This window comes from Aphanomyces invadans, assembly GCF_000520115.1.
Source record: "Aphanomyces invadans strain NJM9701 unplaced genomic scaffold supercont1.10, whole genome shotgun sequence".
Classification (NCBI taxonomy): domain Eukaryota; phylum Oomycota; class Saprolegniomycetes; order Saprolegniales; family Verrucalvaceae; genus Aphanomyces; species Aphanomyces invadans.
This window is the reverse complement of record NW_008580155.1, coordinates 1,282,209-1,294,158: the sequence shown is the minus strand read 5'-3', so window position 1 is coordinate 1,294,158 and position 11,950 is coordinate 1,282,209. Positions and strand designations below refer to the sequence as shown.

The 11,950-nt window shown below is 57.0% G+C and overlaps 3 protein-coding genes across 3 annotated transcripts; 1 reads left to right on the top strand and 2 right to left on the bottom strand.

Annotated features, from left to right (window-relative positions):
- Positions 1–1,331: 1,331 nt before the first annotated feature.
- H310_06079 (hypothetical protein) lies at positions 1,332–8,882 on the bottom strand. The gene is made up of 11 exons (XM_008870993.1): positions 8,585–8,882; positions 7,948–8,469; positions 7,533–7,813; positions 6,463–7,480; positions 6,365–6,413; positions 4,235–6,308; positions 3,487–4,178; positions 3,228–3,439; positions 3,102–3,183; positions 1,915–3,049; positions 1,332–1,863 (listed from the first exon to the last, which is right to left on the bottom strand). Exons 1-11 carry the CDS (start codon positions 8,851–8,853, stop codon positions 1,454–1,456), a joined length of 6,744 nt encoding a protein of 2,247 aa, XP_008869215.1. The 5' UTR covers positions 8,854–8,882; the 3' UTR covers positions 1,332–1,453.
- A 631-nt stretch (positions 8,883–9,513) lies between these two features.
- H310_06078 (hypothetical protein) lies at positions 9,514–11,371 on the top strand. Its single transcript, XM_008870992.1, has one exon. The coding sequence runs from the start codon at positions 9,558–9,560 to the stop codon at positions 11,271–11,273; it is 1,716 nt and encodes a 571-aa protein (XP_008869214.1). The 5' UTR covers positions 9,514–9,557; the 3' UTR covers positions 11,274–11,371.
- On the bottom strand, positions 11,128–11,934 carry H310_06077 (hypothetical protein). Its single transcript, XM_008870991.1, has 2 exons — positions 11,776–11,934; positions 11,128–11,709 (listed from the first exon to the last, which is right to left on the bottom strand). Exons 1-2 carry the CDS (start codon positions 11,923–11,925, stop codon positions 11,329–11,331), a joined length of 531 nt encoding a protein of 176 aa, XP_008869213.1. The 5' UTR covers positions 11,926–11,934; the 3' UTR covers positions 11,128–11,328.
- Between the last annotated feature and the right edge of the window lie 16 nt (positions 11,935–11,950).

Sequence of the window (11,950 nt, the reverse complement as noted above, 5' to 3'; positions counted from 1 at the left end):
TGCTTCAATTGATATTGCCAACAGCATGTTCCTATGACCTGTACAGACCCACGACTGCACGACACTGACGCCAAGATCAGAGAGGCGGCTCCCCGGGACGCGCACACCATGTTGTCGAGTTGTATGGGGGAAGGACATGTTGTACACAAGGTTTAATGACAAATTCGTACGTATACTGGAAATGTTTGACGTTAACATTCCAGTTCATTTTGAATGCCACCGTTTGTGGGGAGATGATCCGATGGAGAGGCGGTCGCCTTGTAAACTGAAACAAGCTGACGCACTACCAAATTCTAGGCGGATGCGATCGGGCGTCAGCTCGGTGTATCCTAGGACAAGGGCGAGCCCTTTTGTCGCCAGGAAGACCAATGCCACAACCTTTTGTTGGTCTATACCGAGAGATGAACGTCGTGCATTTGGTGAACGCGTCCTAGATTCTTCGCAAAATATTTCGACCAGGGCATTTCGTCGCGCCCCTTCGCTTTGGTGCTCGTTGGGTTGACGGATCGATCATGCCTATTCACCAGTCCAAATAACAAACGTCAAGGCCTACTGGAGCATCTTTGACGAAGACCTGGTCGTCCACGTGAACGAAGCTGGGAAAGATCATCGCGTGCGACACCTTGGCCGAGTGGGAAACTTTGATGTGACGCCGCGATCGCAAGAGCCGAGGCACCCTATTTTATTCATCGCCGTCGTCGTTACTTCCACTTGAACCGAATTGACCGCGCACTGGTTTGTCTCGACGGGCTCGCGGCATTGCATCATGGCCGAAAAAGGGCCGCCGATCTCTGTTATCCGTCTGTAGTGAGCCTGCCGTGTACGGCACACAACAGCGCTGGCATTGCATCTGGCGAGGTGGTCTTCCCTGCGACCTTGAATATACACGGAGTGGCGCACGATTGCCATGAATGGTAAAGGTCAAGGTGATGCCATCACTTGTGGGGAGCTGTTTGCAAAACATATCGTGCCCACTTTGATCACGTGCACACATGCTTCGCCTGGAGTGTTGGGACTCGACATGTCGATTACATCTCGAGCTACAGAGCGCGACGCTTTCGACGGACGATCCGATGCGAAGGAGCAGGGGGGCATCACCCGAGTTAGACGAATGGGGTCGAATGTACTGAATTTCGTGTGGGACCGTTTGTTTCGGGCCCCACTGACTGGAGCAAGCGACTGTCGAAGCCCTCGTACAATTCAAGAGCGTCGTGATGCGATGTTGCTCCGACTGAATAGTTCAGGAACAGAGCCACGAGTGTTTGGCGATCCCATCGCTGCACGTCCACTTGAATGACATAGCACAAACCAAAATGACGTATCCCCATCAGGCAAGGTGGGTTGTGCACTCTAGTCGTTTCACCGGGAACGAGTTTAATGCAATTTCGTCGCAATCGAGTCGAAGCGATGGACGTTGCCATCGCGCGCCCAACGCTACGTCCTACAATTGCGTCTACTTTTTGCGCTTCTTTTGCTTTTCGAGCTTCTTGGCCCTCACATGCTGCCTCTGCTTGATGCGCTCTTCCTCTTCAAACGAGATCTGCGGAACGTCCGTCGGTGCATCGCCCAACGTGGCTTCGATCTTCCTGCAAATCGCGAGTTCTTTCGACATGTCATATGCCCACTTGCCGTCGACAAACCCCTCTTCGACAACCCCACGCAAACTCGTTTCCCACAGCACGAACTTCTCCTTCTGCGACAACACAAACTGCATGATGCAATCGTACGTCTCGGTGGCTGGCGGTGGCGGCGCGTCGTCACGGCGCGGTGTCGACTGACCGGCCACGTATCCAAGGTTGGCAAACCACAGCGCGATCTTCTCCTGGAGGATGACGTCCGTGCCGCTCCCGACATACGCCACCACTACAGTCGTTCCTTACATCGTGAGGCTGTGCGGATGGTCACTCTACGTACCTTCGTCCATCGTTGTCCTTGCAAACCTTCGCAGTCCCTTGGCGACGACCCCCATAGCGACGTCCACAGCTTGCCGCTTGCCGCCAAATTGATCGCGCATTACCGCGTTCAATCGTCGTTCAATATGCTCTTCTTCCTCGGCGTTCGTGTGCGACTTACGAGCGTCTTGCAATCGAAGCATGAGCCGTTGCAACTGGTCCGCCATCACGATGGCATCCGCGAGCTTGACGAGCGCATCGTGCCACGTCGACGTGATGAGCTCGAGGAGCATGCGTTCATCGTCCGACATGGTTGGTTTCGGCTTCCTGGGCGGCGCCTGCGTCTTCCGTCGCTCGGCGTACGTGCGTCGCATCAAACCGTCCATTCGAGCGATGGCGTGCACGGCGACCAGCGCAGATCGCAGCCGGATTGGAAACACATGCGGAATCCACTGCACCGTGATGTCGAGCGTCCCTCGGGGCCGAGGCGACAGGTACCCATCTTCATCGCGAAGCGTGAGCGCCGCCGAGATGGCTTTGCCGTGGTCCAGCGCATCGACGGGCACCGTAGCCAGGCCGAGAAAGTCACTGGACGATTCGACATTGCCTCGACTTGGCGCGTCGTAGTCGTACACGGTCAGGGTTAGCATGGGCCCATCGTTGTCGCTGACGCTTTTCTCCTCGTTATCGTCGTCACCACTCTGGTCACGCTCGCTTGCGTTGTCCTCACCGTCGAGTGTTCCGTCGTTGAGCGCCAGGTTGTGCTCGAGCTGGCGTCGCACCCTTCGCAGGTTGACCGTGTCCTCGATTTCTTGTCCGTCGGCGCCGCCGTCTCCACTGCCTGGTTGCTTCCCGGCCGCAAGCAGCGCTTGGTGCTGTTGCATGGCGAGTTCGTGGTTAAGCCACGTATACCTCATGTGGAACACTTCGTCCCATTCCGGCGTTAGGGTCGCTTTTCGAATTGCTGTGCGGCGAGTCTTGCAGCCAGGAAGGTCTAGCTGCACAAACGGATCGCTGGATACGCGATCGGCCGCGCGGAGTCCCTCGGCCCGGTGGATGATGACCTTCAAACACGTCAGCGGAACTTTGGTGGCTCGAATAGCTCGTGCTTTCACGCGAGCTCTCCACGCTGCCTGCACGTACAGCCCCACGCCGACCTACGACGCCAAACATCAGGTCCTGCCTAGACTGGAAAGTGGGCATTCATACCACTCGAACTGCTCGGCGAAGGAGGCGTCGGAGTCGAGCCCGTCGGCGCCGCGTTCGAAACACGTCTTGGATGACGAGGACGCTGCAACACATGAGGTTTCACGCAAGAAGAGCAGGCGGGCGCACCTGTACACCGTCATTTCGTCGCCCACCATGACGTAGCGAGCCGGCGTCGTGTAGCTTTGCATCGAGTGCACTTGGCTCACGTAGAACATGCGGCAGTGGAATTCATCGTACATGGCGACCCATTGGTCGGAGTCGGCGGCCGCGGCAACTTTCATCTCACGGCGCAGTCGCAGCACGCGCTGCTTCATCGAGTCGCTAAACACGACCATGCGCTATGCCATCGAGCGTCAGCACAACGTAGGGTAAAGAGTTGTCGTACCCTTAGCGGCGGCTTCTGAACTTGCGCTTCATACCCCAGCGGTTCGTCCAGGATGCAATCGCCCGTCTCCTTGTTCACAAAGTACTGGCCATGCTCCGATGTGACGGCAATGTAGTCGACCTCCAACGGCTGCGTCATGCACACGTCCAGTTTGCGTTCGAATGGCGACTCCTGCATCATGGCCTGCTGCATGACGTCCAAGATGGCATTTTCAACGTGTATGTGGCGCGGCTCGAGCATCAGTGCGGCCACGTGGGCCTTTTGGAGCCACTCCACCGCGGTGGACGCAGGGCGCGACTTTGTGACCGTATCCTGCTTTGCGCAGGGGTGGCCGGCTCGGCACGCCAAGTCACATCGCGCAACATCAAGCATCATGTGAACGGCTCGGAGGTCGTGCGGCAGAGGGACGCGGCGCAGAGCTTGGAGCAAAAAGTGGCGGGCGAGAAAGTGATCCGACACCCGGACGAACCGCGCACCGTACGAGTGCCACACAAATGGTTGGTTGAGAAAATCTCCGAGGGCGAATGCGATGTCCCGTTTCTCTTTATCGTCGCGTGTAAACTGCGGGCGAAACGTCGTGAGTTGGAACGCCAGGCCAAGCGTCGGGGCCGCTTGAGTTGTGCTGTGTGGCGAGAGTGACGAGTGGTCCGTCGTCGGCGAGAGCAACCGCCACGGCTTCATCGCGATTTGACCTAACAAAAAATCAAATCCATGGCTGCAGGCCATGGTGGCAGTCTGGGCTACATACCGCAGGCAAAGAGCGTCGACAGCGGCAGAGTCATCGACGCCATGACAACGTCACGCAGGTGGACTTTGTTGACGACGAGCACGGTGACCGTCGAGTGCTTGGTTGAGGCAGGGATCGACACGACTTGGTCGTTCCAGTTGGGTTGCATAGTCTCCCACGACGGCGGGTCGGCCGTCGACACTCCGCTATGGCATTTCTTCCCAGGGTGGTGGTCCATTACAACGACTACGCGAACGTTCGAAACGAGGATGTTGGGGATGTGCAAGCCGTGGCACTCGCCCACAGTGACGACTACGCCGCTGACGTGGGTTTCGCGAAATGCGGCCGAGTTGGTCGTGGCTTGCTCTTCCCGGAGCATCTTTTGCACTTGTCGGACGAGATCGTTGTGCAGCGGAGCAAAGTCAGCCCACGCTTTTTCTTGGTTGCGCTGTTGCGCGTCGGGAGCAACCTCCGCTGCCATGTCCATCACGACGCCTCGCATGAACCGGACGTCTGTTGTCGAAAACTCGAATGGCATTGCCACGGGCCACTTTGGAATCGATACCGCGACGACGGGGTCCCGAGGAGCCGCATCCACCTCGTGCAAGAGGTGTGTCATTATTCGGACTGCTCGATCGAACTGCCGCCGATGTGCCAGCAGAAACGCGAGGCGCACAAGGGTGTTGCGAAACAAGTGCGTGTACGCTGGTGCGTTCGATATGCGTTTGGCAAGCGCGTAAAGGGAATCGACGGCGCGAGTTATCTGGAGCGACCGATACGTCACTTCCGCCATTTCCGCGAGCAGCTCCACAGGCCAGTGCGGTTCGATGGTGGAAACTCGCAATGACCTTGGTCGTTTTGCTTGTCCTTTTTGCTCGGGTGGCGGAAGAGTACGCTCGGGCTTTTCCGCTGGGGTAGATGCTTCTGTCGCCTGCAATGCCGCTGAAGACATCTTCTTCTTGGTTTTCTTTGATGGCGACACAGGCTTCAACGTCGTGGACGGCAGAATTCGACGAGCGGGGGCAGTTGAGGGCACGGACGGGCCATACTGCCGAGGAACCGGGACTGGAAATGCCGCCGTCGACGACGCATGTTGGTTCCGATACGCGTCCGCGAGGGCATCCATGGACCGTAACGCCATGTCCAAGTGAGCGAGGTCGAAGCCGTCCATGCAGTAGGCGCGAATGTGGGCACGGACAAGGCGTCGGTGCACGTCGACTGTCGCGAGGGCGTGGAAGTGCTGGCGATAAATGCATTCCAGCAACAACGCTTCGGCTTGAGGTTGCCCGCGCGTGCTTGGAGTGTACGTGTCGAATGCGAGGGCGCGGCTCCACAACCGATCGAGCTTTTGGACGCGGCGCATGGCGGCGGCAAGGTTTGTCGTCGCTTTCGACGACCACGAGCGACGAATGCATTCGTAGGTTGGGTTGATTGCGACTGCATTTTGAATGCAAATGAGGCTGTCCATGAGTTTCCCGATCCCGCGAGCCGCTTTTGCTTGAACAAGCCATGCTTCTCCTTGCGCACGAAGTTCCTCCGACGTCGCGGGTGGTATGGTCAACGGTTTGCGTTTGGCAGTGTGCCATCCCGTGCTAGTGGCTCGTTTTGGATGCGCGACATTGCCACAGCTTTTTCGTTTTGTCAGTTCCTGGGCTGCTTTCGTCGCCTGGTACTGCAAAAACGCTGGACATGTCGACGCGAGGAAATTTGAAAAGACATAGCCGGAGTGCTGATCCCACAAATGAGCGGCATGCAGCCAAGCATGGTCGGTGAGATACCATTGTTCCCAATGCGTCCAGTCGACGCCAAACGCTGCTGTTCCTGCCGATCTGCGCGAAGGCGACTGACGGCAGCGCAGTCCTTGCCGGAGAGAGATCCCGGCAGCTCGCGGCAACTTGCTCAAAAACCCTACCAACGTCGTGTCTGTGGCGTCGGGGCTGTTGGGATTTCGGTAGAACTTGTCGGTGTCATCGCCAGTAGATCCCCGGGTAACCTTCATCGTCGTGATCGCGCCATCGTCCCACTTGACCTTGATGTAGACGTGCGGCGACGATGCTTTGATTCGATGCACAAGAAATGTTCCTCCCGGTGATTGCTGCAGAGAATAAAAATGAGCATGACGGGGCATCAACTTGCGTGACTTGCTCGCACCTGCAACTTCGCTTCGGCGGCTGCTGGAGCCATCACGCCATGGTAAAATCTACATGGGCTGTTTGACGACTCGTCCGTGTGAAAGGAAGGAAGCGTACCCAACGTCTGGCCACAGCTCGACTATGGAATAGCAAATGGCGTACTCCATTTCCGACAACCTGTGGTACCGTTGCGCTTCAGTCTCTGGGACACGACAGGGACGTTCTAGAGTCGTTGTGGGGGCGCCATCGCCTGCTTCTGGCGTTCTCGATTTGGCTGCATCTTGTAGTGTCGGTACATTGCCCCCCATGTCGGCGTGATCCACGGCAGCGTCGGGCACGCCATCGCGATTCAACAGATCGCGATCGTTCAGCTCAATCTCGACATTCTCGTCGTCCCTTTTCACAAGGATTCCTTCGGGCGCCGTTCCACCAGCCGTAGGAATTGCCAGTGGGGCCATCGTCGTGGCTGCCACATCGGTATCGTTTTGTTTGGATAAGAGTGCATAAACCGTCGCGAGCATGTAACGAAGTGCCAACTCCGAGTATGCCTTGAGTGGCCCCAGTGCAATCGTTGCTGCGAGATGTGCCGCACAAGCGTCCAACTTATGGTTGAAAAAGCACACATTGGATGCCAGGACGTGCGCCGTGGCTACCCATTCCTTGTCCAGGGCAGGCGATGAGCGCACGTTTAGAACTTCGTCGCAGAGTGCCAAACAAGGACCAAACGAGTGGTTGAAAAACAGCGCCGTGGCGTAGACTAGCCCCAAGACGAGCCGCGAGGAGGGCGACAGGTTGTTGCCTGTACCATTTCTCTCCGCTGCAGGTCGATCGACGTCGCTGGCTTTGGGAAAGAGCCGTTGAAAGGCCGCGAGCGCTTTCTCCAGGTGGCTTCGGTCCCCTGTTGCCTCATACGAATAGAAATGCGCCGTGCCAAACTTGACCCAGAACATCTCGTCGTTGTTCTCGTCATCTGCATAACCCGCCAAGAAGCTCTGCTCGAGGAGCAGCGCGGCATCGTAGTACGATCCTCGCGCGTACAACATGTACCCTCGCAAAGGTGACTGCCTCAGCCGCGTGGTCTCGTTCTTGAGAGCGAGTGTTCGGAACCGACTGCGCGCTGCCCTGCCGCGCTGGACTACACCGATTGGGGTGTGTCACCTTAGCCGTTTGCGCTTTTTTTGACTTACCTCGCTGAATTCGACGAGCAGCTGTGTGGGAAATCGTCATCGCGACCACAGGAATCGTGCACGCCATCACGGCAAGGACCAACCTTTGCGCGCACCGTCGATACAGCAGCCGCCTGGCAAGCTGACGAGCAACGTGGCATCGATAGGCGCATTGGATAGTCGTGGCTGCGGTGGCGAACCGCCGGGCGGCCACCGCGCGCCGGGCTAGGTGACAACGATACGCGCATTGAATCACGAGGGCAGCTCGATGGCGTCGTCGAACTTGGGACAGGTGGGAGTGCCTACCATTTCACTCAGCATCAAAACAAGCTCTCGTCAGCAGAACCCTCTCGACCATCCCAAATTGACAAGGCCAAGGACGTGAAAGCAGAGAGCACACATTCTCCGAGCAATATTGGCCACACGATGGACGCACCGACGGATGGCCCATCGCGAGCGCATTTTACATTGCAGCACGAGGGCCGCGTAGGCACCGACGTGTTGCCGAAATAAGTGCACCAAAGTACAAGTTTGCACGACGGCCTGGGTGATGAAGAGGCGTAGGGGGCGTGGCTGACGGACATAACGCGCTCGCCGAACTGCCGTGCGAAAATGGAGCTGGCTCTGAAGGAGTATCGCAGCCAGTGTATAGTACGCCGACGTGGATGGAACGGAGAATGGCCGACGAGTCTCCAGTGGAAACAACACGTGCAAAAACGGTGCAGTGCGGGGTGGACGTCGCACAACAGACGACCATGCCGCCTGGAGCGGACTGCGCCATTCCGAGATGTACGTGGCACGTTGTCGCTGGAGGTCTAAGCACGCCGTTCGAGTCGAGTGAAGCCGTCGTTTGGCAAGAAATGTTCGCGCCGTGCATTGAATCGTCAACGCCGCGGAGACTTCCAGACGCTGTCGTGCCACCACCGTGTCAGGTGGTCGTTGGTGTCGTGATGTCCATCTGTATCGAGCCACCATTGTGAGAGATCGAGGGGATAGGAATGGAAATCTGTCAAGAACGAAGGCGACTTCGTCGGCGCATCGAGTGATACCAGCCAAGCAGCATGCCAACTTACCTGGCTTTACTACGCTCGATGAAGTTGCCAGCGCGAAGGTCCAGTGTGTGGTCCTTTACAAGCGACGTATACGTGAGAAGGGTGTGGTACGACGGCTGAGTCGCAATGAAGTCTCGACTGGTGACGACTGAAACATCGCCGGCGTCGACGGCGGTACGTTGGTTCTTTGAAGTAGATGTAGAAGGCGACGGTAGAATTGAACTAGTCACAGGAGGCAGCGGATGGGCTGTGGCATGCGGCCGCTTCTTGGACCGCCGCCTCGGCCACATCGCATGCAAAACGTTGACCAAGCGTTTCGTGCGAAACAGTCTGCACAAACCAACGACATGGAGTTCGTCAAGCGCATGGAGGCATGGACTCATGGTAGACGAAGAAGAGCCATGTTAAGAACCAACGTTTTGCACATGGATCGTTCGCGTCGACGAAAGAACGTGTCTATCTGCCACCGCCGAGTTTTCGAACGATGAACATGCTCGCGTCCAAGTACGACGACGCAACGTTTTGCATGCACGAGACTTCGGTGCTGGACAGCGACGTGTCGGGCTTGGCGGCACTGCACTTGTCCCACGCAATCGCAGTGATCTTGGCGATGGCTTGTTGCACGAGCACCTTTTGCTGCTCTTCCATGATGATGTCGTTCACACTGGTGCCACCGCTGCTCGACACGGCCGGGGTGTACTGGGAGCTGGGTTGTTCATCCAGCGTCGTGAACGACGAGTCCGAGTATGTCGGCACCGGTTCTTCCTTCGGAGTGCTGCTGCCACCCAAACCGAACCACGACATGTTGATGCTTGGGAGGAAGCGAATAAATGGTCGCTCAAAGGATGGCTCAAAAGGGGTTCAGATTGCGTCAAGTTTCCAATACATGGTGCGAGAGTTTCAATATGTGCCAAATTGGGGTATTTTCATCCGGATAATCGAAGGCGATTCCGTGGTACGAAAAGCAAGGACTGGCGGCACCACGGACGCCATCATGATGCCGCGCCAGCTCCTTCGGAGAGCAAATCGCCTTGCGACGCAACCGACTTGGAGCCGCTCTGCACAACCATCCGTCTGCATCGCTCACTACAGCGAATTGGTGTTCAACCCTGTTTCGTTGCAACGCCACGCCCCCAAAGAAACAACGCTAAGTCCTCAAGCCACGCCGAAGCCACCAGCCAAATTTGAATCCGATCGAGTCCTGGTGAATGAGGAAACACCATCGATCATGGAACATTTCAGAAAGAAGGAGTACGAACAAGTTGTGAAGGCTGTGGGCGACTTGATCGTGAAGAATGACCCCATCAACGACATTACGTGGGGGAAGTACTTGCAGGCCATGAACCACTTGTGTCAATTCGAAGATGTTCTTACGCGGTTCAAAGTTCTCTTGGCAGAGTATGGTGCGTCCATGTGGCGCTATGATCGCATGGACCTCGTCCATTCGGCCATCTTTGCGGCCAAGGCACTGCGACGAGGCGACCTGGCGCTCATGATCGTCCAAGAATCACGCCGCCATGGCGCCATGTACTTGCAATGCAGACACTACTTTGACGCGATGTGGGCCAACTCGATAGTGCTTATTCCGGGCAAGGGCTACTCCGACCTGCCTCGATACAAACCAGCACCCCTCCAGAATGCACTTGCCATCGCTCGTCTGGCTGCCGAAGACGGCTACATCATGCCACCCCATGCATGGTTTGAGCTGACCAAAGCAAGCATCCACTATAACCACCCGTCCGAGGACATCCTGGCGCTGACAGCCATGCTAGCCAAGCACACACCGACAATGCTCCCGAACGCCAAGACGCTCTTCCGCGCCTTGTCGGCCCCCATGCACGCGCGGCGTCACGAGTTGTCTGTCCAAATGTTCCGCCTATGGGTGCCGCACTTGCCACGATACTCTGCTGAGGATGCGTCCCGGCTGTGCGAAGTTGTATTGAAGCCGTTGTGTCGGCTTGGAATGGCACCAAAGGCGCTGTTGCGCTCCCATGCGCAGGGGACAACTTCGGATCCAGTGCTGTCGCAAGCCGCATGCCTGGCGATGGTAAGTGAAATCGTCGACACGATGGTTCGGAACAAAATTCGCATGCGGTCGCATGTCCTGCGCGAGTTCTACCTTCCGCTCGTGGTGCCGTCGTTGTCGGCACCGCTCTTCCTCGCGCACGTCAAGTCGAGCAGTCCATATACGCTTGAGCTCAATGCATATGTGCTGCACGTGGCGCTGCGCGAGTATGTTGTGCGGGGACAGGTCGACAGCGTCAACGTGCTACTTCAAACAGCCCTGACACACGACATCGAAGTCACTTGGTCCACGATCGACTTGATCTTGGCCATGTTTACTCGAGTTGGCGCCTACTACGATACGACAGCGCTCGTCGAGACCATTCTCGGCGACGATGATGACATCGCCGATGACGTCGGATCAAGCAATACCGGTGATACTGCGGTGAAGGATACGTTAACCGAAGATGCCGTGCCAGACTTTGTGTACAGGCAGGCCATGCATGCCTACATGGAATCGTATCGGTACGAGGCTGCCGATGCATTTTACAAGCGCCATCTTGGAAAACGCCACGACGAGTTCGCCAAGTCGATGGCGCTAGTGGCCGCTGCCGCACGACGGCTGCAGGAGCGAGTGGTCGACGCTTCTGCGATACCTGTCGCGCCTCCCACCAACCTTTTCACATCAAAACCTGCCCAAGCATGATGGCCACAACGATGCGCACGTTTAAGCTAGAGAACATACCAAATACCCTGTGAAACTACTTCTTATGGTACAAATACAATGGCACGTTGTCGAACGGTCCAACATCCTTCTTGTCGCAGTGGACAAACCCTGAAAGGTGCCACGAATTGCTCACGATGCGGCACCCCCGCGCGAGAGCTGCTTCGAATGTATGTGTGAGTTGGGCCAACGCTTCGGGGAGCAAGTACGTAACGATGACGGTGGCACTGGACAAGTCGGCGTCGAGGAGGTCGCCGTGAAGTACACGGACTCGGTCATGCAGGTTGTACCGATCGATCTTGCCCTGGAACTTGGCGATCAAATGCTCTTCGATCTCAATCCCAACCGCCGACGCGCCGTACTTTCGGGCCGCCGCAATGCAGATGCGTCCGTCGCCGCATCCCAAGTCGAACACGACCTACACGACAGTGCCAGCGTCCCATGAGTTCCTGTAGACAACCAATCCACTGTCGGTACAGCGTACGTCGTTCGCAGTGACATTGGCCAGCTTGAGAATCTCATGCACAACATCGTACTCGGACTGGCACGGCGGTGCCAACGAGTCGCCTTCCAGCCACATGAACGTCGACTCGTCGCCTTCGTCGTCGCTCCATTCCGCCTCCTTGGTCGCCATCGCGTTGTCCACTCACCTGCGATTT

Bases quoted from the DNA above. Each gene is read 5' to 3' on its own strand.
- H310_06079 (XM_008870993.1), bottom strand. From the start codon at position 8,853: ATGTGGCCGAGGCGGCGGTCCAAGAAGCGGCCGCATGCCACAGCCCAT. The intron at 6,414-6,462 runs GTACGCTTCCTT...CAGCCCATGTAG, and splicing joins GAGCTGTGGCCAGACGTTGG to ATTTTACCATGGCGTGATGG. The intron at 3,184-3,227 runs GTGCGCCCGCCT...CATGTGTTGCAG, and splicing joins GACGAAATGACGGTGTACAG to CGTCCTCGTCATCCAAGACG.
- H310_06078 (XM_008870992.1), top strand. From the start codon at position 9,558: ATGATGCCGCGCCAGCTCCTTCGGAGAGCAAATCGCCTTGCGACGCAA.
- H310_06077 (XM_008870991.1), bottom strand. From the start codon at position 11,925: ATGGCGACCAAGGAGGCGGAATGGAGCGACGACGAAGGCGACGAGTCG. The intron at 11,710-11,775 runs GTACGCTGTACC...ACTGTCGTGTAG, and splicing joins CCAATGTCACTGCGAACGAC to GTCGTGTTCGACTTGGGATG.